The sequence below is a fragment of the Psammomys obesus genome, unplaced genomic scaffold, assembly GCF_907164565.1.
Source record: "Psammomys obesus unplaced genomic scaffold, mPsaObe1.curated_primary_1811, whole genome shotgun sequence".
In the NCBI taxonomy this organism is placed as follows: Eukaryota; Metazoa; Chordata; class Mammalia; order Rodentia; family Muridae; genus Psammomys; species Psammomys obesus.
Genome location: NW_026585895.1, coordinates 45,744,012 through 45,770,379, shown reverse-complemented (window position 1 = coordinate 45,770,379; position 26,368 = coordinate 45,744,012). Strand labels below are relative to the sequence as shown.

Below are 26,368 nucleotides of genomic sequence, written 5' to 3'. Positions count from 1 at the left end.
CTCATTAAGCTTCGATTTCCAATCCCTTTCTCCCTCCCCAAGCAAAATCTTGAGAATTTATTTACTTGTGTTTTCATGAGTGTTTGCCTGCGTGCTCACGTGTACACCACATGTGTTCCTGGTGCCTGAGGAAGCAAGAGTGTCTGATCTCCTGGAACAGAGTTGCTGCTGGTTGTGAGCTGCTTTCCCTAACAGGTAAGACAGTGCAGAGGTTCCTCCATCTTGTATTCTTTCGGAGGCCATTTCAGCTTTACCTAGAATTTGATCTCTTTGGTGGAGAATCCCATGGGAAAGTACCTCACTCTACCCTAGGAACTCAAGGTCAGGATGCCCAGCTAACTGATCTCAGGGTCTGCTAAGCTGCCTGCTGCTGCAGAACCCCCCTCCAGCCAACCATTCCAGCTTCTGTCAAATTGCTTGCTTGCTTTGGAGAAGCCTGGCCCCATGAAGCTGCCAATCAAGTATGAGACCAAAACGGGAACAAGAACACCTCTTGCAAGTTAATGGGAGACCAAAGCAGTTAATATCCCTTGCAGATTAAGGATTCTGTTTGCAGTTAAGACAGTGGAGCATAAGTTCCTGTTTGTCCTGTGTTTGTTTGACCCATCTGCACGAGCGGTGCTGGATCACATGAGGGTGGGAGCTATGTGGGCAGGAAATACGTCAGAATGAATGCTTGCCCCTGATTGGGGTGAGTTGTGGGTTTTGCTTTTTTAAGCCCCTGCAAAATGTGACCTGCGGCCATTTTGTGAGAACCCATCCACCTAGCCAGTGTTTAATTAAAACTTGCTTCAAATTTGGCTTTCCGTTGTAGAAGTGGCCTTATTTTCGACTGGTAGGATTAACACAAGCTGCCCATGCTCTGGACACTCAGGGCTATCCCCAGGTCCCCAAATACCTGTCCCAGACTGCTATTCCAGAGGGCTGGGATGAAGACTTTCAGTTGGCTATAAACTGTGTCTGGGTGGTCATCTCTGGTGAACTCCTGTAACAATGTGTGTGCTGGCACGGATGCTGGAGTCCTCTGCAAGAGGAACAAGTTCTAACCTTGGCGTCATCTCTTTAGCTCCTGCCCCCAGAATCTTTAAAAAAACGTTGTATTATGTGTGGCTGCCTGTGCATGTCATGGCAGGTCTGATAAGAGGACAACCTGCAGGAGTTGGCTCTCCTTCCACCATGTGTGTTCTGGGAATTGAACTCCTCAGGCCTGGAGACAGGTGCCTTTACTCCCAGAGCCATCTAGCTGCCCTTCCCCCTTATCTTTTAGGGAAGACCCACAGTGTTTATTATTCATGCTAACTCTCTGCAGCATGTTTTAACAAAGGCTTTCAACATCCTCTCACCAAATCCTTCTGGCTATAAAGCAGATCCCCAAAAGCGGGATACATCTTTTTAGTGTCTCCTCTAGGCAAGTCCTAGCTTCACCTGAGCCTGGACCTGTTCTGTACCTGATGTCATGGCATCACTTGGAGATGGCCCCAACCAGTCCAGAGGTTCCCCTTGGGCTGGTCCGCACACCAGGTGGACCGTGAATGGAAGGAAAGATAGCACCCTGCTGTGCACAGCACTTGGCATTGGATAAATTATGGTCTCCTTAGCAATCTTTAGTTGGCATGAAGGTAACTGGGTATCTGTAGAGTTGGAATGTAGGGTAACGTTGTCGAGGAGTTCTGATGTCTGGAAGGCACGGCTAGCCAGATTAGTGCGGTCCCCCTCTGAGCAGGTGTACAAGTTTGCGTGCTCCCCATGTGTGCAGTCTCCAGGGATGCTCTGCAGCAGGTAGGAACCATCCGAGGTCATGCTCCAGGCTGAACAGTGCAGAGGGAGCAACCCTCAGGAGCACGACTTTCAAACTGGGCTCTGCAGAATTCTGTGAGGCACCTCTGTGACCTTACCAACAGAATTCAAACTCCACGTGGGTGGTAAGACAGTCTGATGCTGACGAGGGTAGCCCAGTGGAGGGCCCGAGTTAATGGCTGCCTTTTGTAGCTGATTACCAGCCTCACTGTCCCCACTGGATTACTTAAGTGACGTGACTGACACTCCCGGTAACAGACACGTTATATCTTTCAACAGTCGATCATTCCCTTGGAAGGAAAGGCTTGCTGCAATCTGAAAAGCACTGGTGGGCAGCAGGTGCGGGAGACAGGCAGTGTGGGGACCCAGAAAAACAACGTACGTGAAAGCAGTCAAACTCAGTCTTTTGAGCGTTTCTTTTTTTTCTGTTTTGGTCAGTGTTGGCTGCATGTAGTTACAGACACTCAACCAACTCCTCTCTGCCCTGAATCAGTAAGGTCCAACAACCTAAAACGGAAGTTAAAATTGAAGGCCCCATCAAGTATGAATGCAAAGTCCAGTGAACATCTTCAAAACAGCCCTAGTGCAGACAGAAACAAAACTCTCAAGAGACAGGAGCAGGTCACAGGGTCCACACTTTATTGTACGTGGCTGAGGGGGAGGAGGCAAGGAACCCTTCCAACTCTGCTTCCTATAAGCTTGCTGCTCTCCACCCCTCCCTGGGGCTGAACTTCAGCCTACTGGATTACTAATTCATAAGGCACAGAAGCAAAGGCCAGTTGGTGTCTGGAAGGAGCGATTTAGAGAACCAAGTGCACCAGTTTCCACCTCCAAGAAGGTATTTTCACCAGGACGAGGGCCTTCCTGGTCCTCACTGAGGGAGAGTCACTTCTCCAAACAGATGAAAGCATTACTTTAAATTCAAAATGTAAATGCAACTTGAGTCCAGGGGGGACGTACTATGCACACCTGTAGAAACCCCAGCTGGGTTCAAGGCTTATAAACAGGGTGTGCGTGGGGGAGGGGGACGGAAGTTCTGTATGGGGAGCTAAGAGCAGTCAACAGTGCTGCTGCAGCAGGGAGCCATTCTTTCAGGCTTCTCCAGTTGAATCAAGAGCCTCAAAGCTGTTGGCAAAAGTCACCAGCAAGCTTTCCAGGCCAAGGGAAGGGTGTCACAATAAGAAACTGCGGCCCTGAGGGGTGGGCCGCTTCCTCTATTGGTATCAACGTTTTGTGTGAGGAAAACAAAACAAGTCAGACAAAGTGTTTTCCCTCTGCAGAGGGAGCTAGCTTAGCATGGTGTCTATGCACAAAGTCCTCAGGCTACTCACGTAGGATTAGTAATCACAATATTTCACAGTATGCAAGAGTTAATAGTATGCAGACAGCGACGTATAATGGTTTTCTTATAATTTTTAAAAAGTACTTCAGTACTTAAGCTATTCAAATGGGCATATAACAATTATTTATACAACTTAAAAAGGTATTTTTTAAAAATCAAAATGATTTAAAAATCTGATACATGAAAATCGGCAAAAACTCAGAAAAGAAGCACTTTCTATGGTAAAAATTGGGCTGCTTTTGAAGGCAGCACAGAGGGGACTCATCACGAAGGTTTAAAAACTGCACCTACTGTTTTCAAGAGGACTAGCACAGCAATGCAGCCGGTCTCAGAAGGGCCAGTGGGAGCCTTTTGTTGATTGATCATTTCTTGGGTTCTGAGAGGATCAAGCAGGAAGAGAGGATTATTCCAAAGCACAGTTTGGGCTTACAGCAGGGAGATGGACATTGAGGAAATATCTTTCCTTAAGAGTCCCAGAAGGGCTGGGCGGTGGTAAACTCACACCTTTAATCCCAGCACTCGGGAGGCAGAGGCAGGTGGACCTCTGTGAGTTCGAGGCCAGCCTGGTCTACAGAGTACAGGACAGAGGTGCAGGACAGCCAGGGCTACACAGAAAAACCAAAAATAAAATAAAAAACAAATTCCCGGAAGGGAAGGCACAGGTGGCCCTGAGAAGCGGGTGGCACAGGTCTTCACTGTGGCAGAGCATTTACCCAGTGGGGTCCTGTGGCCTGTCTAGGCTGTGTCCCTTGTTCTGACTTGACTGCTCGCACACAGCTCAGAACAACTTAAAGGAAGTCAGAAGAGCGCTTCAACCTACTCCAGAATAAAGACATAGACTTAAATGAAGAGTAAGATTATTGAACGTAAACTCTCCATCTCTGTCTCTCTGTGTTTACAAGCCAACATTGTTTTGGTGCTGAGGATTAAACCCAGAGCCTTGGGCATGCTGAGCAAGTGCTGAGTGCTAAGTACTAAGCTACACTGCTAGCTCCAGAGTAAGCCTCTCATCTGCTTTTATGGCTCCTACCCGCTCTAAGAGCCCCACATTCTACACACAGAAAAAGGGGGAGAGGGTGGACGGTCAAGCTTCCTGCTAATCTCCCCGTGAGTTAAAGGCTATTTTGGTCCCCACTTTACACTGGGAGGGGTCAGCGCAGCTCTACATGGACCTGCACAGCTCAGTGTTTAAAAGTCATGATGCTCTGCAGCATGTCGATGGGCAGAGGGAAGACAATGGTGGAGTTTTTCTCCGCAGCGATGGTGGTGAGTGTCTGAAGGTACCGGAGCTGAAGGGCCGCAGGAGACTCGGTGATAACTATGGAAGCTTCTTTGAGAGCTCTGGACGCATTCATTTCCCCCTCAGCTGCGATCACCTATGGAGCGGGAGGAAGAGGTCAGTCGGCAAATAGCACGATGCCACAAAGCAGTCTTCAGGGGAGGGTTCAAATGCCTTAGACAACATATGGGAACCCAGGAACCCAGTAATCCCTAGACACTCGGTTTCCAGGGAGTCTCCTTCCTGAAACTGAATTGCTTAAGGCTCTGTCTGGCTCGAGGCACTCTCTCTTACTGCTTCCTGGTCGCTCATTGAACAGCCCACAGCTCTGCAAAGGGGTGAGCAACTGACCTTAATGTGTGGATACAAACCTTTTGCAAGTCAGATGGATTTCCAGTCCTTTGAAATCAAAGAAAGGAAGACTTCACTGAACTGAAAACCGACAGGTCTTGTTTGATAAAAGATGGCAGTACAGGTTTCAGCACACTGACTTGCGTGCATGCCAGGAGGCGTATGGCAACAGTCAAAAGCTCTGCCTCCATCTACTTCTGTAAATGAAGTTTCATAGTTCTAGCAACGTAAAACCTAATAAGGTTAGTCTGCATGCTGTCTCTTTCTAACAACGACTGCTAACTGTCCACGGACATGTGAGTGACTCCCCGTGCCCTGCACCAGAGCAGCGTATCTAGGAAGGATGACTTTGGAGGAATTCTGAGACCCTTGTAGACTCCCCTGCAGACCTACAGAAAGCTTTCAGTCTGGCCCATCCGAAATATACCGCTGCGGGATGATAAACTGATTCCCTTGGTCATACTGTTTCTGCAGAGCAACAGAAAAGCAGTGAGTACTCTCCACTCTTGAGATGAGGCAGCATTTCATGGCATCATCATGAGGCAGATGGTGAAGGGCTGCTGTGGCACACTGCTGGTAGACAGGAGCGTGCACCTGTGAGCTACATGCTGAGGAGTGCAGCTCCCAGCCAGGGCTCTGAGAGCATCCAGCTTCGGTAGATACCGCTAGGCTGTCTTCCAAAGGGGTGGTACCAATGAACACTCCCACACTGGAACACAAGCGCCCCAGCTCCTGCCTCCCCACTGCTGACTCTTCTCACCTTGTGTTTCAAGCCACCGATGGGTATCTAGGGTGGCAGCAGCCTGCGACTTGAATTTGAGTTTCCCTGTGGCTAACTAACTTGAGGGCTTTTGTTCTGAAGTCTGTTTATGGGTCCACTCACGCGCTCGCTATCTCTCTTCTGTAACTTGCTTCTATTTCCCACGGGAGCATGAGGGTGAGCTGACAACTATTTCAGAGTTCCTTATTTTACTAGTATACTTGTCAGAAGCAGGTCCAGAGTGTGAACCCTAAACCTTGAGGACAGTCATCCCTTGCCCAGGTCCATGCCACAGTCGTCAGGCTAACCTGACAGCCTCGTCCAAGGGACAGCATTCTAGCTGGCCTTCTGTATCTTTTCGCTCCTTGTTATAAAGGGAAGACAGGAACCTTTGAGAATGGTGGGAGGTTCCGGAGGAATCAGAATGGGAAAGAGGGGTGTGGAGAGTTCTCCTAAGAACTCAACTGTGGGACCTTGAGAAAAATCACTCAGCTCTTTCGGCCTTCAGCTTTCAGTGACAAGGATGGCAAACAAGTTTCATTTTCAGGGCTGACTCCAAGCAGCTGAGGGTTGTTATCTGGAGCCCTGCAAAAGGAGTCTGATGCCAAGTGTAACCTCAGTGGAAAACAGCTCTGTAGTTAATTACTGACAGGGGAATAGAAGGGCAGGCTTTCGGATCCTTTAATTCTGATATTCTGTGTATGAGAAATTATTATACAGTCTAAAAATGGGCTTTCAGTTAATGACAGATAATAAGGTAAAAGCAATTCCTAATTTTCAAATAATTGGATGGTAATAGGGAACATTTAATAACACTGTACATATATTTAGTTCCTGAAAGTGATGGTTTTGCAGGAAAGCACTTGAGAGTTCTGCAATGTCATCATGAGCATCCATGAGCATACACCAAATACATGAAAGCTCTGGCTGATAAAAAAAAAGTTCTGCTGGCAGCTACCCCTCTACCTGGTCCCTGCCGGCTAAGAAATTCTAGTGGGCAATCTGTGTCTTAGCCAGGTGGCTGTCCTATGAGACAGAAAGGGGTTGTGGTCAGCCAATCACCAACTACTACTGCTTTCCAGTGAGGACGAATTGGCTTGCTCCTGTCCTTAGGAGATCTGTCAAAGGCACAGCCAACCCTCCTATGAAAACTGCTCTGGCTGTTCTCAGGGCGGGGCTGTGTGGCTACCATCAGCTGTGGCCTTGTCCTTGTTGTCCCAGAGAGAATCCCTCTTCTACACATGAGGCTCTGCCCTTTTCGGCTCCCTCAGGAGCGCTGTGACTCTGGGAGTGAGAAGAGCTCCACCATGGCCGTGTACAGGGAGGCAAAGCCTTGTCCGGCTCCGACAAGGCCTGCCTGTATTTCCGGTTCTTGGGTTTGACGAGATACCTTCATATTTTGACACATTGTCATCTTGAAAGACACATTTTTTTTTTTTTTTTTTTGAGGTTAGCTGAAATATTTCCTCAGCACTACCAGAAGGGCCACTCATGCAGGCTTACGACAAAGATAAAAGAAGATGAAAAGAAAAAGAAAACACAAAAAGAGAAAGAAAATGTGGAATAGGAGAAAGAAGAAACAGTATGAAGGAAGAAGTTCCTGGGGAAAAGATAAGAATACGGAAGAATGAGCGACAGCAAGCTGATGCAACTGTCTGTGCTCTGAAAGTCAACCTGCCTTTAATAATAGACTGAGGAAATTAAAGAACAAAACAAAACCCTTTTCAGGGGCTGGAGAGATGGCTCTGTGGTTAAGAGCACTGTCTGCTCTTCCAAAGGACCCGGGTTCAATTCCCAGCACCCACATGGCTCACAACTGTCTGTAACCTCAATTCCAAGGGATCTGACACCTTCACACTAATGCACATAAAATAAAATTTAAGGAAAAAAATAATCGATTGAGGAAACAAAGCAGGAGGTTCACAATTGTGAGAGAATGACATGACTCTAATAGACCAACATTTCCACGAGACCTGAGTGAAAAAGCCAAGGTGCAGGACAGTGTATGTCGTGTGGCTTCCCTGGTGCCAATAATCCAACAACCTAGTCAGACAAAATGCAAGGTCAGGACCAGGGAGGAGGCTCACCCACTAGCGTGCTTTCTGTACAGTCACAAGGACCAGCCCGTGGGCTCCCCAGCACTCATGCAAAAGCAATGCATGGTGGCACACATCTGTGACCTCTGGATGGAGGAAGGAGGCCGGTGGGTCCTGGGGCCCTGCTGGCCAGACCGTCTCACCAGATGGTGAGGTCCAGGTTCAGAGAGGCCTGTCTTAAAATGCACATGCATTCATAGAGAACACACACACACCTGCTTAGAGAGGTGACCTCTGAGGAAACAGGATTTGGGGTGATAGGCAGGGTTTCTATCCTTATTAAACATTCCCGGCTATTCTACTCTTTTTTTCAGTGAGAGTGTTTTATTACGGTGGCATTTAAAAAGAAAAACTAAAGCAAAACAACAGAACCTGAACAAACAGGAAGCATTACCTTGGCTCTGGCCTCCCGGGCAGCCTCCGCCTCCGCAGCCATGGCTCTCTGCAGCTGCACTGGCAGTTTCACGTCCTTAATCTCCACGCGCTCCACCCTTATTCCCCAGTCATCAGTGGCGTCATCCAGCGTGCTCTGGAAAGAGAAGTGAGGCGCCACGGCTCCTGTCCAGATGTCCAGAGCAGCCGCAGCCACTGGGATGTGGTGTAGGTAAGGTTTGGTGAGGCAGGGGCGTGGGGAAATGCATGATTCTGCTACTGATGAGCTAATGTGGGCTGGCAAATGTCTAAGGGGCTGTAAAGGAACTGTCTATCCGTAGTCTCCGCTGCAACTATTGCAAATAGTCTGCCCTGCGCCATAGAACTACCTGTGTAATGCACAAGTGAACACTGTATTCCAGTGAACTGTCGCAAATATAGCAGCCAGCCTTGGAGCTCAGCTCACCAGTAGCCTGCCAAAGGCCCCACCCCGAGTTAACGTGACGCATGCACGCCTGTCTCTCCTTCCTCCTCTACAAGGGCAGGAGTGAACGATACTCTCTGTGTCTGTGATGGATCGTAGGATCGTGCATTTTTAGCAGGGAGGTGACAGTAATGCTGAGGAAATGCAAGTCCCACCCGGGCCGCAGAGCTCGTTAGAGGCACTCTGAGCTGTAGAGTGACTGCCTATTTCAAAACCAAAGAAATCACAGATTTTAACTGTGAGGAAACCTCTACGAAGAGCAGGAATTTATATTTACAAGGCTGTAACTTTTTGAACAAGCTATTAACATCTAGGTCACAGGCGAGACTGGAAAGCATGGCAATTACATGGGGATCCATGGGACATGTCCATAGGCCAAAACTTATTATACTGTCTTGCAGAATAGCCCCAAAGCCATTATGATCTACGAGGAGGATAATGTGGATTCAGGGGAAGACACCGGAAGAGATTTTAAAACAGCATGCACATGAGTGCCGTGAACCCATGGGTGTTAGTCTGAAAACATTTCTACAGAGTCTGAAAAACCTAAAAAGAAAAGGGCAGCCATCCCCACGTCTGGGTGAACAGCCATGGACTCGGCTTCAGTTCTCTGTCTCTAGTTAGCTAACCAGCAGTGAGCATGCCTCACCTGCACATGGTGTGATCTCTCCTTACCTGCATGTGGTGTGCAATCTCTTCTCTGTCAGAGAGGATCTGAGACAGGTTCTTGGTGCCCAGCGCATTCCTGAGGGTGGTTTGTGCCAAAAGACGGGTTGCCGAGTCTGCATTGGTGATATTGGCCACAGCCAGGGTTGCATTCTGAACGCGGTAATAAACCACGCCGTCCACACTGATCGTCACTGAATCCTTAGTGAGGACCTACAGGAGGAAGGCGATCACAGCTGCCTTAGCCTCTTCACTGTCACAACAAATGCCATCCTACGAACCCTTAAGCAATAGCTGAATTTCTCCGGTAAGGCATCAGGTTATGTAGAGACTTAACGGAACATTCTTATTTATCCAGGTCCACAGAGTCAATTCCTCAGCACATTTTGAGATGCCATTCAAAAGTGGCATTGTTCTGGCTCGTTTCTTCCCACCATTTACTGTCTTCTCAGGAGCGCTGTCCTGGGCACATCGATTGTGCCTCTGTGGAGTGACGCACTGAGCGGGCTGTGCGGATGCCTCTGCTTCTCCCCTAGACTGTGAGTTTCTTAGGGACAAGCTCTTCTGTTACTCTAGCACTGGCAGTGTGACTGACACATGGCAGAGGGTCACTAGGTGAGAGGTGAACTGAGATCCTAGGAAGGGAATGGTGAACCATGTGACCCGCCAACCCCTCCGCCTCCTACCCTAGTTCTGCCGCCCGAGGAAGGGGGGAGGGAGGGGGCGTCACGCAGGAAGTCTTCTGAAGGCATCCCGGCTATGTCAATGAGAAGCTGGGCAGCTACGAGGCCAGGCCGAGGCTGGCGGTTAGCTCTGCCAGGCACCGAAGCAGCGCTCTCTCTTGTTTGTAATCTCAAACACCTCTGACTTGAACAGGGGGATTTGTTAACAAATGCGCGGGTCTAATATTACCGTCTCGTGAGAGCGCCTGTCACAGTGCGGTAGGGAAAGGAACGCTGCTCACAGCTTCCTGCCGCTGTGGCCGCCACAGTCCAACCTGCGGCTTCCCTGAGCACTGGCAGAGCGGGTAGTGTCCCCCTCTGCAGTAGGATCACAAGGGCTGGGAAAGAGTCGCTTGCCAAGTTTTCAGCAAAAGGCAGAAGCTCACAGCCACAAGCCAGATGCCCGCAGTGTCTGCACAAGAAAATGCCACCATTCCCAGCCCCTTGAAAGGGCCCCAGAGAGCCCGTCTTCCTGAGTGACAGGGAACGTGGAGAATCCGAGATGCTCTCAGGTTTCTTCTCGAAAGGGTTGGGTGGGAATTATTTCTGGCTCACTGACTTTGTGTGGACTGAAAGGTCTGACCTTACCGAGTGCTTGGATCAGTACCAGGTAGGGAGCCCAAACTGGCTCCTGGATTTTGTGATTCCTGACAAGCTGGGCTCCAACACCACGTTGAGCTCCCGGCCTGTGCCAGGGAGCACTGTCCCACAGCTAGCCCCCCAGCAGCCTGCGGGTTTCCTGTCTGCGCTGTTACTATGTCTCCTCACAGATGGGTACCAAATGGCCACGGAGAGCTGGGGTCCGCTGCACTTGCCCCTGAGCTGGGAAAACAACAGACAGAGAATCCCAGAAGCTGGGAGCTGAGGATCTCTCTCAGTGCGACCACCTCAGTCTAGGAACTGGCTGTAACCACGAGCTGTTTGTGAAGAAATCTGAAAAGGCTCGAAATGACCACAGAGATTCCTAAGATGCCAAATGGGCAGGTTCTAATTCTTCTGCTTTTAACCAATTTATCTCTAATGACAAGGAAGACCCTTAGAAAGAATGTTGAACTAGATTCTTTGTTTTTCCTGTCGGAGACCCATGAAAGAGAGCTGTGGTCAGAAAGATGATTCCAACAATGATGGTTCTCAGGCACCACACCGTGTTTCTAATGACAGTGACAGGCGCTCACACAGTGCTTCATGTTCAAGCCCCATGCATTTCACTCACTCCTTACAACACCCTATCAAGTAGGCCTTACCATTACAACCTCCATTTTACAGTTGAGGACATTGGGACACAGAATTTAAAGACCCGCTCAAGGTCACAGAGCCGGGAAAAGAGCCGGCAGCCAGGGTTGCAAGCTCTGACCTCCCAGTGCCAGGGAGCCACAGTGAGAGCTGCTTACCTCCTGAGGAGGAATATCGAAGGAGATGGTTCTCATGTCCACCTTGATGAAGCTGTCAGTGCAGGGCAGGATGAAAAACAAACCTGCAACACACAGGACCAGAGAGACCAATTAGGCTCCACTTATCCTCCATCCGGTCTATGGAGTCAGCTCAGGCTGTTGTTCCTTTTCTTTTTTTTTAAAGATTAATTTATTCATTATTTATACAGTGTTCTGCCTGCATGTATGCCTGCATGCCAGAAGAGGGCACCCGATCTCATTTTTCAGATGGTTCTGAGCCACCATGTGGGTGCTGGGAATTGAACTTGGGACCTTTGGAAGAATAGCTAGTGCTCTCAACCTCTGAGCCATCTCTCCAGCCCCAGACTGCTATTCTCAACATGGCTCGTTCACTTCTCACCTCTAAGAATTTACGTAGAGCTTCTCTGGACCCATTTTCCTGAGCCACAGCCCAGAGCATGCAGGCCTCTCCGGAATCAGCATGCCTCTCTAGTCACTTTCCCTGTCATCAGGTCCCGTGTTCTCACTGGACACCGTTCCTGGAGTACCACTCTTCTGCTGCGTTCTCTCCCCTCCATTGCTCTGCATGTGTTGCTGTTTCTGTCAGGAATATCCCTGTGGCAAATACTCTGCACCTCAGAACTCAGACAGGCCAGCCGCTGTCGGTATTTACAGTACTTGGAAGGCTGAGGCAGGAGGACTGCTCAGAGTTTGAGGCCAGCTTAGGGAACACAGCGAGTTTCAGGTCAACCTGTGAGATGCTGTCTCAAAAAGAAAGCAAGCAAACAAAGCAGAGGGGCTGAGACGATTCAGTGGCAAGAACATTCACTGCGCATCTAAATGACCCTTCCCAGCACCCATGCAGACAGCTACAGCTGCCTCTAACACCAGTGTCGAGGGCTCTAGCTCTCTTCTGGATTCCAAAGGCACCTGCAACTCATGTGCACACACACACATAGACAAAAAATTTAAATAATAAAAATAAGTACTTAAGAAAACCAAACAATGAAATGGAAAAGCTTTGTCCCTTCTTCAGGTCAGTTGCTCTTCTCGGGGTCTATTGCACTTCTCTGTCAGGGTTCGGTGGCTACTGATTCATAACACTAAATGCTGGGCTTGGAATCTGTCTCTTTGTTGGTGTCTGGTTGTTGGGCGGCATGCCCTTTGATAAGGGGACTGTATTCTGCTCTCCCTTGAGTTCCCAGAGCCTCCTCGGGCATGGTGGCACATCCTGTAAGGACTAAAGTCCTTTCCTTGGTTAGGTTCTCCTGCTCAGCCTCCCATTGCCAAGGCCATTGCTGGCCAAGGCCAGTGATAACCTAATCGCTCTAAACAGATAATAAAGGGAAGGGTGGGGCGGCATCCACACTGGCCAGAGCCACTGCTATTGTTATATAGCTTCTGCTCCAAGCAGAGACCTAACTGTGGAACTCACATCAGTAAGACAGTTGAGTCTCGCAGACTGGAGGAAAGGCTCAGCAGTATAGAGCACTCGATGCTCTTCCAGAAGACTAGAGTTCAATTCCTAGCACCTACATTAGGTGGCTCCCCAATTCTGTAACTCCAGCTACAGGAGGGTCCCATAGCCTGGCGTCTGTGGGTACCAGTACACACGTGCACATACCCACACTAGATATGCACATACGCAGAGGGGTTTAAAAAAAAATACAAAAACACAACACTTTGGTTTCCAGGCCGAAACCTAGTACTGACCAGGTCCTCTGGCTCCTCCTTGCAAAATGCGACCCAATCTAAAGATGATGACTCTTTCATACTCTTTTACAATCTGGAATAAAGACACAGATGAGAATTAATCATGATGACCACGGACATTTACGTGCCTAGGTCCCCAAGCGTGTTTCTGCTCTGACCAGGTTTAATGCCTCCTGTTGCTTTCTCCCTTTCCTGACAGTCTCTATAAGCAGCACATCTGGTGTGTACGCTTTCCAAGCACAATGCTCATTTACTATATACACATGCTTTGTTTGTTTGGCTAATTTATTTCAATTTTTATTTTTTATATTAATTACAGTTTATTCACTTCGTATTCCAGCTGAAGCCCCCTCCTTCCTTCCCTCCCAACCCCACCCTCCCTTCCTGTTTTACTAATTTTAAAAGCAATAGACCAGCAGCGATTGATGACATATGCCTCTAACCCCAGAACTCTACCGGCAGAAACAGAAGGATGGTGTTGCTGAGCCAACCTGAACTACAACGTGAGTTGGGGTCAGCCTGCACTGTCTAAAAGCTCTTGCTTCAAAACACAGAACAAACACACTGGTTGTGGAACACAGAGAAGGCCATCCCCACACCCACCCTTGACTGTTAGCATCCCTAACTGAGTTAACTCATCCTTAACATGAGTTAGCATCCCTTACTAATGTTTCATTTGCTCAGAAAAGCTTATAGCTCTTCTTCTAATTCCATTAATTACAATACAATTCATCAGAAGATGCAGGCAGCACACCCATTATTTTGGGAATCTGCAAATGACAGTTGTTCGTTATTAACCTAGGTCTTCGTGACTCTGTAGGAAGAAGAGCTGTGCTGGAGAGCATCCACTCCATGCCAGGCTCTTCACTATGTTAAAGCAGGCGGCTCCCTTCCTCCCCGCCCATCATCCTAAAGGAGGGACTGCCATTTTCTCCGATTTTACAAGTGAGGAGACATAGCAAAGGTGCTGCTGTCAGGGGGCCTGCCACCCAGCCCAGCCATCCTGCTGTAGGACCTTTTCTCAAAGGATCATCTCACACCCCGACACAGAAAACTGTGGCACAGTGATGCTCTCTTTGCCTGTGAGGAAGGGCTGAGCAAATAGTGGCTGCAGACTCTGAGATTCTGATAGAGTCATCTGCAGAATCTACCCAAAAGAGAGATGAAAGAGAAAACACCACAGGCCAGCATGGTCTCCCTTTGTCTGTCCCACAGATCGTGTGGCTTATGGAGGTAGCAGCTGGCCCTGTGTCAGAAGCGAAAGAAATGGCTCTTTACCTTTATGCAAATCCATATTGATAGCGGGAAGGTTATAATTACGAACAAGAAGGAGACGGCCACCAAAATCCAGCCACAGGGTCCCAGATCTGCCTTGGCATTTTCTGTTGAGAACAAAACCGTACAGCCTGTTATGGGTACGGTCACTTTATCCCCACCGCTCCCCGCACAGCCCTGTACAGCCCTGTGCTTGTCATTTTGCTGGCTGACCTACCTGCGTTTCCTTTTCTAATCCTCATATGGCCCTGAAACACGTGTGCCTGCTCTTCTCTCATATCACCCATCTTTTTGCCCAGCATATGTTTATTGAATACTTCCGTGGTTGCTTTGTCTCATGATGTGAAATAACAAAAATGAAGACTATTCAGCTTCAAACAAGAGCCAAGTATAGTGAGGAATAAGACAGTTATGATGCCAGGTGCAAACAGAACTGGGCGGGAGAGTGGCACACTCTGGGGTGGAGGCGAGAGGGCGTGCATGGCCACTGTCAGCATCCTAACAGAAAGGAAAATGCCGACAAAGAGGCAGGGAAGAATGCAGATGGTTCAGGGCACAGCATGACTCCAGATGAAAAACTGTGATCCAGGCACATAATCCCATTAGAGCGTCTTTCTACAAATTACTTCTGCAGGCTGCTGCCCTGGGCTTACGAGCCACCACCCACTTCCTGATTAGTGGCCAGGCTGTTTCTGGTTTTTTGCTATTAAAGACAATTCTGTGATGAGCATCATGGTACTTTCTCCCTCATCTGCATATCAATAGTGCTTTTGTTGAATTACAAATGCAATACATACCCGCCTGCTGCAAAGAGTGTACAAAAGTATAAAAAAGAAAGGAAAATTACTTTAAACTCAGAGACAGTAACTATTTCGGTACATTCTACCAATCTCTCTCCTGGCTCACACTCTACTTTAAAATCCAAATAAATAAAATTAGTAGCAAATTTCCCCTTCTAGCAATTGTTCTTTTGCATCTTTCACTAACCTCTATAGCCATGAACTTGTGCTTTTCCTGTTTTTGACTTAAAAAAAAACAAAGTTGTTATGCTTCTGAGGTTTAAAATGTCAAACAAGGGGCCAGTGAGATGGCTCAGCAGCTAAAAGTGATTGCTGCCGAAATGGAGAAACTTGAGTTTGGTCCCTGGAATCTGCATGGTAGAAGACAGACCTGACTCCTGCAAATTGTCCCCGACCTCCACCTGTGTGCTGTCACACTGGCGCTGTGGCATGCACATGCAGAGACACGTTTTTACAAGTCAAACAGTCCTATCAGTTAACAGAGTGGCGCGGTGTCCGCTCTGCCCACTCTTCACCACCTCTGTGTCCTCAAAAACAAACCAAGCTTTTGGCTGTGCTTGCCAGCGTTCAGCGCCAGGGTCTCAGTAACCCACTCGCTTGGGCTCTCCTTGCATTTTTGGTTCTGAGCATTTTCAGTTCTGAGCAGTAGTACTACATGACTTTCACTATGGAAGAAAAATTGTTCTCCCTTATCATTTCCTCCAGAATGAATGTAAAACTGCACTGTAATTTTGGTTAACCATCAATATGCCAGTCAGAGCTAAGCCATGCGGCAAAGTACAAACCAGCGTTCCTTTCTAGAATTTTTTTTCCTGTTTTTTTTGGCTTTGCTTAGTCTAATACAGTTGCAGCTGACCCAACCTTACTCCTTAGTCCACGGTCTAAATCTCCTTCAGAACAGCCAGGAATTTCATCAGTTCCTTCTCTGGTTTGCACAACTATTATTCTGCAGGTGCCTCCCACTCTCAAGCCTGGGAATCCTCCACGTTTTCCTGTGCTGAGTTTTTACTTTCTTTGTTTAGTGTCTTCCTCGGTTTAGTTTGTTTTCTTGGAGCAGACAGGGACTGAGAGAGCCGTGGAGCGTCTCACCAGCCTCAGGCTTCTGCCATCACTTCAGGTGCGGCTTTAGTTATAGAAGCGACATGAGGGGAGAGCACGCCAGGCATGTGTTGCTGCTCAGGAGAAGGGTGAAAGCAGAAGCTCCTGGTTGGGGACAGGAAAGAGAGAAGGTGTCGGCAGCTAGAGTAAGCGCCCTGAAACACAGAAGGGTAACCAGACAGGAGTTTGATTATGTTTGTAATGTTCTGATCTGAGTCATGGCATCAGGGGGCGGCCCTCAGGTACACTTAAAGTGACCTAAGCTCCTCTTGACACTTCTAAGTCACAATTCTTAGGCAGGGCCCCTATGCCCCACTGCTTGTGAGGAACTTCTGGCAGGGATTACACAAATGGTGCTTTATAAGTGAGAGGACAGAAGCAACGTGCCTTCCCACAGTACACCTGGGCAATTTCCTACAGGGCACGCATCGAGTTAAGAATACTTTTTCAATCTGGTGTACAGCTCTAATTTTTACAGCCATCCAGTTAAGTTTTGTTTTGTTTTGTTTGTATGTTTGTTTTGGTTTTGTTTTTAAATAGACTCTTGCTGTGTAGCTCCAGCTAGCCTGAAACTTACAATCCTCCTGCCTCAGCTTTCCGTGCGCTGGATTAGAAGAATGCCCACCATGACTGACTAGGCTAAATGATTTTAATTCCATTTTATAAACAAAGTAACAGAAAAAACATGATTCTCACAAGGTCATGCCGGGAAGGACAGGGATTCAAATACAATGCCCTTACCCTAAAGACCATGCTCTAAGTCTCTTTGATCCTTCACCATTAAATATAAAAGGTTGTCGTTAAAGAAGTATTCATGTTTGCAGTACTTTCGTAACATAATATCCAACCAGGAAACATTGAGGTAGGCAATTCTGAGGGTGAAATCTCATATTCTGACAGAGGAAGCCCTTCCTCTTAGGTGGACTTCCTATTTTGAGCAGAAAAGCTTCAAGGTTCTAAGCTGTACTTATGTCTGGATTTTATGTGAACTGGATTCCAAAAGACAGACAATTGGCCGCAGATGTTTATCTGGTAATATTTGGTGCTTTCTAAAATGTTGCCCTAAGTCCCTCACACGCCAGGCAGAGTGCAGAGCTCCTGATCGTAAAAGATTACAACCCCTTAAGAGCAGGAATGGTTCTTAATAATTTTTTCTTGGGTCTGTGGACCCAACCCAAGATCTTGAACATGCTAGGCAAGTGCTATTCCATGAATTAGATAGTCTCTCTTGCTCATTTTGATGCTCCCCAACGTACGGCACAGCATCCTGCAAAAAAGGGACCACCGGGAACTTAGTTTCTTCACTGTACATGACAGTGAGTACTAGACTGGCCTTCTGGAACTGAGGTGTCCCTTAATAAATAGACAAGAGGCTCCTGGGACCTTTTACTGCACTCAGTGAAAAGAATATTCCACTCAAATTTCCATGATGAAAACTGGAGAAATCATATTTGCTCCATTTGAAAAAAAAATCCTCCTAAAAACAAATGAATTCACCACTTATTTTATGTTAACTCAGCCAGCCTCTGCTCCAACATGCAAAGATCTGCAGAAAGTACATTTTCAAATGTAACTTGCTCATATCAAATGCATGGCTAGAAATACTGAGGCATTTCCATGCCAAGGAAAGTGGCACTATTTCACTTATTTTCTTAATCTCCATACAGTGAAATGATCCTATTCTCAACCATCAAAATTCTTTCCCACCTGATCACAGTTCAGCATGGTGTATAAAGCACATTTCTCAGGACATGAGGTCCCTCTGGGCTCAGAAATGAATCTCAGTCACCCCTGATTGTGGGGCAAATAAGAAGAAGCAATTCTCAGATACCCACCAAAATCTCATAAGCCTCATTTCCTCAGAGTTTCTCAGTTACTAATTTAGGGTGTCTCCTCCCGTTAGCTTACAAGGTAAATGACAAGTTACAGGCAATCAATATTCCTGAGATATTTGGCCTTAAATACTCGTCAGTGCTTCACTGGGATCAGGGATCCCACAATATTTGGTTATAAACACTGTTTTGCCATGTTTTTGTGCATTTTCTTTTTCCACTGTGAAACTCCTTCCTGAAAACTGCATTGAAAGTGAACTTTTAACCAATGAGAACTAGGACCTAGGGAGATGACTCAGCTGTTAAGAGCACCGGCTACCCCTCCATAGGACCTGAGTTTGATTCTCAGCGGCCCCTGGAACTCCAGCGCCGGAGGATCCAGTGCCTTCTCTGGCCTCTACAGACCCTGCACGTATTTTGTGCACAGATATAACTGTAGGCAGAAGACTGACGCAAATAAAAACAAATAAACCGGGTATAGTGCTGCATGCCTCTGATCCCAGCACTCAGGAGGCAGAGGCAGGTGAATCTCTTGAGTTCAAGGCCAGCCTGGTCTACAGAGTGAGTTCTCTGGGTAGCCAGGGCTACACAGAGAAATTTTATCTTGAAAAAACCAATTAATAATAATAATAACTTTAAAAGGACCTAAAATACACACACACACATATATATACACATTTAAGTTTATTATTACTCAAATCGAGCTTACCTCAAGAAAACTTATTTAAAAACAAACCAAATTATAAAACATAAAAGTACAAGTTGTACAGTAACTTCTGTTGTCTGGCTACAGGGAAAGTAAGAGTGCTATCCAACCTGTGTCAGCTGGTTTATTTTAAGAGGAACTGGAGCTAGCATGATGAGAAGACTGGCGAGTAATGGATCCCAATCACCATTGAGATTTAATTACAGTAAAGTTCAAAATATATTGGATTTCCTATGCTGAGAAAAGCCAGAAACATGTCTTATATCTAAAATTAGGCCTCAGAGTCAAATGCACCATTGCACAAGGTGACAGGAATGGGCTGAGGAGTTGCTGAAACCATCCAAGTTGCGGTATTTAAGAGGCAATCCTTTCCTTTCCCTTACACAAACAGTGGGTGAAACACTTTCTGTTGTAAACTCTCATGAATATGTATTGTCTGGGTACAGAGAGATAGGATGGTTGGGAATTTTATCTTAAAAACACATGCTATCCTGGTCTAACAGTTCTAGGGGTAAATGGCTGGTGAAAATAAAGTCTTTGCAAATTTTTATTTTTCTTCTTAAAGCATTTATATTCAAGATACAACTGTTTCTCCTCCCCTTTCTCTTCTTCCTCTTTTCTTCTTCTTCTTCCTCTCTTTCTTTACCATTATTTCATACCAATCATACCAAAGAATTTAGCAAGCTTTTACCCAAGAAGGGCAAAGAGAAAACAGGCTTGCAGACCACGGGGTTTGAGAAAATACTGAAATCTATCCTGACAGTACAAACACAACCACGGGCAGCACACAAGGATGTGAAAGGGTCAGGGCTGTGTTCCCCAAAAAATGACTGAGATCTGATTTTCATATGTAATGAAAAAAAGGAGTACATAAAAATGTAAAAGCCGGGCTGAAGGGATTTTTTTTTTTAATGTAAAAACTATTTACAGAGGCTGGAGAGACAGCTCTGCAGTCAAGAGCGCTTGCAGAGGACCTGAGTTGGTTCCCAGCACCCACATTGCTGAGCACAAACATCCAAAATCCACTTCCAGGGCATTTGTTGCCTTCTTTTTACCACAGAAGCACTAGGAACATAGGCAGCGCACTTATGTACATGTAGACAAAACACTCCTACACATAAGATAAAATTTAAAAAATCTAAGAGTGGGGCTATTCACTTAAAAAGAGGGGCTGGTCCAGTGAGTCCTCGGGAAGTGAGTGTGCCGAGTAAAGGGGTAATTTATAGGACAGCAGTGTGCGACACGCGCCGGAGGCACCGGCCAACTGCTGAGTGAGTGAAGCAGAAGAGAAAAGGAACCTAATACATACAGGACTGAAACTACATGTCAGCAGAAGGGTTCCAGAGCGCACTGCAGAACCATTCTCTGTCCTAAAGGGACAGCTGCTCTCCTCAAGTGCGTGTTCTGAAACAACAAATCCCCACAGATTTTTTTCCCCAGTCCTTTTAGGAAAGGCTAAACATGGCCCCTGTGGAGAAGCACAGAAGCCTTCAGAGAAGAAAAAAGCAGTTTGCTGAGGAGCACTTAAGTCGTTACATTTAGACTTGGCCCAAGATACATACAAACAGGACACGGCACACCCTTATGTTAACGCTTCTTTCTCCTCAAAGCTCTTTTATTTACACATCTTAAAAATACCCATAGTTCAGATATTCTCATAAGTCTTTGGCCAGGCATCGTGGTGTGGGAGGCAGAAGCAGGCAGCTCTCTATTACTGTGAGACTAGCCTGAGGGGTCTACAGAGTGAATTCCAGAGCAGCCAGGACTACACAAGAAATCTTGTCTCAAAAATAAATGAATAAATGTATGTATGTATGTATGTATGTATGTATGTATGTATGTATGTATGTATGTCTTTAGAGGGTAACACTATGTTCATTTGAAAATGGAAATAAAAAGCATAGGACCCTTTACCATTAGATTCCTAATTCTCCCTTTGATGAACCAAGACACAGATAAGAGCTTGACAATTTGGTACCAGATTCCAATCCTACCACTTCATTTTCTTTTTTTTTTAATTTTATTTTCTTTTTTTCACTTCATTTTCTTATGAGTAAAATGTAAGAAAGAACAACTTATTTCACAGTGTTATGAAGACCAAATGAGAAAATATGTAAAATGCTTTACACTTAAAGACTATTCAAGTAGTAACCATTATTATCAGTACAATTTTAAGGTCATTATTAAAAAGCTTCTAAGGTCTTAGTTACGGTTCTATTGCTGTGAATAGACACCATGACCGCTGCAAGTCCTATAAAGAAAAACATTGAACTGGGGCTGGATTACACTTCAGGGGGTTAGTCCATTATCCTCACAGAGGAGGGCATGCTGGCAGACATGGTGCTGGAGAAAGAGCTGGGAGACCCCAGCTTGACCCACAGGCAGCAGAAGGGGCACCTTAAAGCCCACCCCCTAACGTTGCACTTCCTTCAACAAGGCCACGCCCACTTCATCAAGGCCACACCTCCTAAGACTGCTCCCTGTGGGCCAAGCTTTTAAACATGAGCCTATTCACACCACCACACAAGGAATCAGTGTTTTATTGGGTGAATTGCCTTCTGGGACCTATGTACCATGGAGAAAATATCAAGACTAACAATCTGTTTGGGGATTCCATCTCAGGGGGAGGAATAGATCACAGACAGGGCAGTAAATTAGTTCTAAACTTTGTCAGGCCATCTGTGTGCACATTGTCCACACTTTCCTCTACCTGCAGACTCAATGGGAAGTGAATATAGTTTCTGCAAGTCTAGCCATCATTAATCTTTTTTATTCTTTGTTTTTTCCACGAAGTAATCCCATCATAGTTTTTCAATTTTTCAAAAGAACATTCACATATATGTGTGAGGGTCTCTGAGACCACTAAGGCCGGTAGAACGGTATTCTGTGACAGATAAGAAGGCAGTTTGGTTAACACCACTCAGTAGTCAATGTCGGCTCAAACTTTCAGAATCTGACTTCAGATTTAGGCATATTCAACCACAACACAATTCTGTGAAAATATTTCCTGATGAAAATTAGCTCAATTACCATGTCACAGAGCTTGTGACACGACTACACTGAAACTCTTACATGTGACGTATTCCATAAAGATGGGGTCAGCAGACTGAGGAAAACAAGCTCATGATAAGGGTCTGGGGGAGGGCCTGATCTTGGCCACACAGGTAGTGCAAACGTCACCAAGCTTTTAACCACCTGTGCCCTCAGCCCTCTGGGTGGAAAACAGGTTGCACATTCCTCTCTTTGAAGAGACAACCCTGTGTGTCTAACATTCCTGGTTTCCCTAGTGTTTATCTGTGATCACAAGGCCTCCCTGCCTCCTATGTATATCTGTATATCTTTTATTTGATCCTTAAAGTCCTGCGGGGTAGGGCAGTGAGATTGTGCCTGACTGTATGATGAGGAAACAACTCTGGGGGAGTTGAGGAACTTGCCTGAGTGACCCAGGTAGTCAGTGATGGTCCTGAGACCACACCCCAGGCTTTTCACTCTAATGACACTCTCCTTTCCTTATACTATGCTACCTTCCCATCACTGCTCACTTCAGCGGACAGCATCATTTTTATTGTCTCGTACTTGAAGGCATTTTCTTGGTCATATCAAACAAGAGCAAGAGGCTCAAGTTTCTTCAGTAGTCCCAGAATGTAGACAGAGACAGAAAAAGAAGGAGCAAGCGTGTAACAAAGAACCAGTGCACACTTTTTACTTCTTGTTCCTCTAACTTCTCTGTCTTCAGCCATAACAACTGAAATAAACACATCAATCCCATGGTTCTGCTTATTTGCAAGAGGTCCTCCCAAAGGGACTTATCTTGTTGACACAGCTCCTCTTTGCAACAACACATTTCTTTGCAATCCATCTGCACTGTTCCATTACAAACTGAATGCACTGGCTTTAGGTTAAAGGACAGGCTTGGTCATATTTATCTATGGAGGAAAAGTCCTTTATAAAGACACAAAGAGTCCCGGCTTTGTAATTCCACGGCTTCTATCAGAAGCAGTCCTCTGGAGTGGCTTTATCTGAGAGTCCTAACTCACCCTCCGTTCCTCTGGGCTTCCTTTGTTTACTGCCTCAGCCTCAGTGAAGTCCTGAAGTTGGACCAGACCCTAGACTTTGGTACCTGTTTTGCAGACATCTGTAGGATCAGGAAAATGGTTCAGAAAATCAGTGCCTGGCTTGGAAACTTGGTTCTGAATTTTTTTGGGCTGTCTGCAATTTTATCACTCTGACTCAGTTTCCTTACTGAAAGATGGGGAATAAAGACATTTCCTTGTCGCAGGATTGCAATTCAATGTTTGTAAAGTTTTTCAGCCATGTTTGGAACATGATTCACACTTGAGAAATTCTGTTTAATACGTTGTAGTAACAGGTTTCTTCCTAATGTAAAATCTGAGCTTACCATTAAATACATATATATATATGAAGGTGGGCAGGTGAGATGCCTCAGTCCACAAAGACGATTGCTGACAACAAGGATGATCTAAATTTTATCCCTGGATCACACTTGTTGGAAGGAAAGATCTACTTTTGCAAGTTGTCTTCTGACCTCCACAAGACAGCCATGTCAGATATGTGTGTGCACGTACTTGAGAGAGCAGGCGCCCACACGCGCGCGCACACACACACAGACACACGCACACACGCACACACACACACACACACACACACACACAATGTAAAGCTTTTAAAATAAGAAGTGACAAAATCAAGCAGCTAAGCAAAAGTTCATTTGTGTATACACTTGAGAAAAAGCACATTCATTTCCACTAATTCTAAAAGATTTCTGTTTAAAACAGCTAAGTTGTAGAACCAAGAAAAGGGAGTTAGACCTAAAACCCAAACTGGTCTGTGACCAAGAAAACAAAATGATCTTTAAGTACAGAGATCGTTTTATTCCCAGGACACTGCTCCAAATCCATTTTCCACTTCGGTGGTCCCGGTACAAGTAAAAGAGACTACCAACACACCCCCACTTTTATCTAGGCACCAGACCACTACTGAAGAGGGAATACTAGACAGTATTTTCCTGTTCAAGTTTTAGAATCAATGAAATACGAATTTAAAATATGACCCCACTAATCCTGTGTGACTAAGGTCAATCTCTTTGAGTATCAGTTGTGAGGATTCAATAAAATAACATTTACACAATATTTAGCAGAATGCCTCGCCTAGTAAGCGTGGGCTTTTGTCCGTTTTGCAATTACTCTCTTTAATTTTATTATACTCCCAATTTGGGGGGAGGGGTAAAGTATAGAGAAGGATTCACGCGAACATGCTTTTACGCATGACACTGAGGGATGGGAACCCAGTAGGTTCTTTATACTGTACTCTGGAGCCGTCTGAAATTCCCGTGATACTCCCGATAAGGACTCAAAGGTGGATAGATGTTCCTGGACAAGGAGATGGGACTCAGATGTGGGGGACAGGCCGGCTTTGCCAATAATCCGAAGAGATGACAGCGTTCTCTGTTGGATGATGGGAAAGCCCGCTCAGCCTCCTAAATCTCTTCCGCTGTTTCATCCTCTCTAAAATTCCATCTTTAGAAATAATTCCTTCGGATTAGCAAAGCCCCCGCGAGGATAGCAGTACTCCTGAGAGGTTTATTATCTTTTACTGGGCACCTCCTGACCCCAAGGAGTTACGCAATTTAAAGGCTCAAGGAGGTAGTTGGCTTTGGGGCTCTAATTTCTTCACAGAGGCTAGGAATGGGGCGGGGCCTCTTACAGTTCTTGCCTTCAAGGCTAGGAAGGCCCCGGCGGAGTGCTGAGCCACCCAGCTCTTTTCCTTGGAAGAAAGGATCTCTTTAAGACAAACGTAGACAGAATGAGGCGGACAGCGGGCCTGGAAGGAACAACGGGGAGCCCTAATCTCTTCTGCCCACACCGCCGACTGGGTCACAGGGGGACGGCTTCCCTTCCCACCTCCTGACTTCCACGGCCTGCCCTGGCCCGCGTGCACCGCGCCAGATAAGGCAGCGCTGGCACCTGTTACCTTGGACCCGAAGGATAGGCGAACCTCCGCCTACCAGGGTGCCGAGCAAAGGCTACACGCCCCCGGCGCGAGGGCGCCGTCCTGGCTGTCACGCGAGCAGCACCCCGAAGGCACCATCTCCCAGCCCGAGGAGCCAGGGGCCAAGGAGAAGAGGGCGGCTCCGCGAAGCGCGCACCGTGAGCTGGAGACGCGCCTTTCGGAACCCGGCGGTCGGCGGGGTTCTCGCGGCCAGCGCAGGGCTCGGTACCCGGCGCTGGGCTCGGGGAGGCTGTGCCAGGGACGAGGGACTCACCTTTGAAGGACTCGGGGAGCCGCTGGGCCTGGCTGTGGCCGACCTGTCGTTTCTCGGACATGTCGCTGGAGCTGGTGTCGCTCCTCACCATATCAAGGCTGGAGCCTCACAGACGGCCGTTAGTAACGACGGGGGCTCGGGCTGCGGGTGCAGCCCCGCCCCCAGCCGGAGACCTGCCCAATAGGAGGCCGGGAACGGCGAGGGCACGCCCCCTTCCCTCCGCCCTTCCTCAGCTCGTGCTGAAAGGCGTGGCATGAGGGGGCGTGGCATGAGGGGCGTGGCCTGACGGGCAGTGCAGGCGATCCTGGGGCTTGGAGAGAAAGGAGGTGAGGCGGCTGGAGTCTTGCCTCAGCCTCCGGGGGAAGGGAGGGGGGACGACCCGACGGCCGGGAACAGGGTGGTGCTGAGGAGCGGTTCTTGAGCAAGGCTTCCTGTGGTCCCAGGCATTAGCGGAGAGGAAGGAGTGGCCTCTTCCAGCGGGGTGATGCAGGTTGAGAGGGTCGACGAGGACCCTGAGGACAGCCTGGAGCACAGGGTAGGCGACATGAGAGGAAGGAGTCCATGCCAACGCCCTTGCCCCCAAAGAGGGCGGATTCCCGCGAGATGCATTTACTTTTTTCAAACAAAATTAAGTTGGGGAGCATCTGGCTCTAGCAGGCGAGTCCTCCCAGTTGATAATGCAGTGGGCAGAGACGGACGCAGTGCCAGCCCTAGTGAAGTTTATATCATACCACAAACAAACAAGCTAAGGGTGTTGCGAAAGCAAAGGCACAAAGAACCCACTTTCGGTTAATAGAGCCCGGAAAGATGACAAGGAGCCAACCTTGGGAGCGGGTCCAGTCTTGTTCATGAGAGTGGGAAGGTGAGGCCCGGATTCTAACTTTACATTTTTACAGTGCCCAGGCTGTGGAGGAAGCTTTTGCCAGAACGCTCTCAGTCTGAAGCTGCCTCTTGGGAGTTTGTGACTGAAACCTTATGTTTGAAAAAAAAAAAAACTACTGCTGTTTTATTCTTCCTAGTTAGCCCTAACGCAGACTGTTCTGGGAAATGTTAACATAAAAAACTTTTAAAGGCATGTTATTTTGGATAAGCACAGGATCACAGAAAGCTGAAGAGACATTACAGCCGTCAGAAGCAGCCTCTACCCACGGTAGTCGTATAGTTATCTCTTCTTTACATGTAGTAACCCTGGCAGAATGAGTACATAAACATGCCATTTGACCATACACCTACAGTCTTATAAACACTGTTATAAAAATACAGGTTTTTCGTCACTGCCAAGATCTCCCTTTCCCCCGCCCCGCGCGCGCGCGCGCGTGCGTGCGTGCGTGCGTGTCTTTTAATGTAATCAGTGCGGGCTGTGTAATTGCAGATGCCTTATGATGACCCCCTATCATGCAA

General features: G+C 47.1%; 1 protein-coding gene across 1 annotated transcript; it reads right to left on the bottom strand.

The window, feature by feature from the left end:
• Window positions 1–2,414: 2,414 nt before the first annotated feature.
• Window positions 2,415–25,102, bottom strand: Stom (stomatin). Its single transcript, XM_055600805.1, has 7 exons — window positions 24,968–25,102; window positions 14,252–14,355; window positions 12,974–13,046; window positions 11,261–11,343; window positions 9,157–9,360; window positions 8,020–8,154; window positions 2,415–4,515 (listed from the first exon to the last, which is right to left on the bottom strand). Exons 1-7 carry the CDS (start codon window positions 25,056–25,058, stop codon window positions 4,321–4,323), a joined length of 885 nt encoding a protein of 294 aa, XP_055456780.1. The 5' UTR covers window positions 25,059–25,102; the 3' UTR covers window positions 2,415–4,320.
• Between the last annotated feature and the right edge of the window lie 1,266 nt (window positions 25,103–26,368).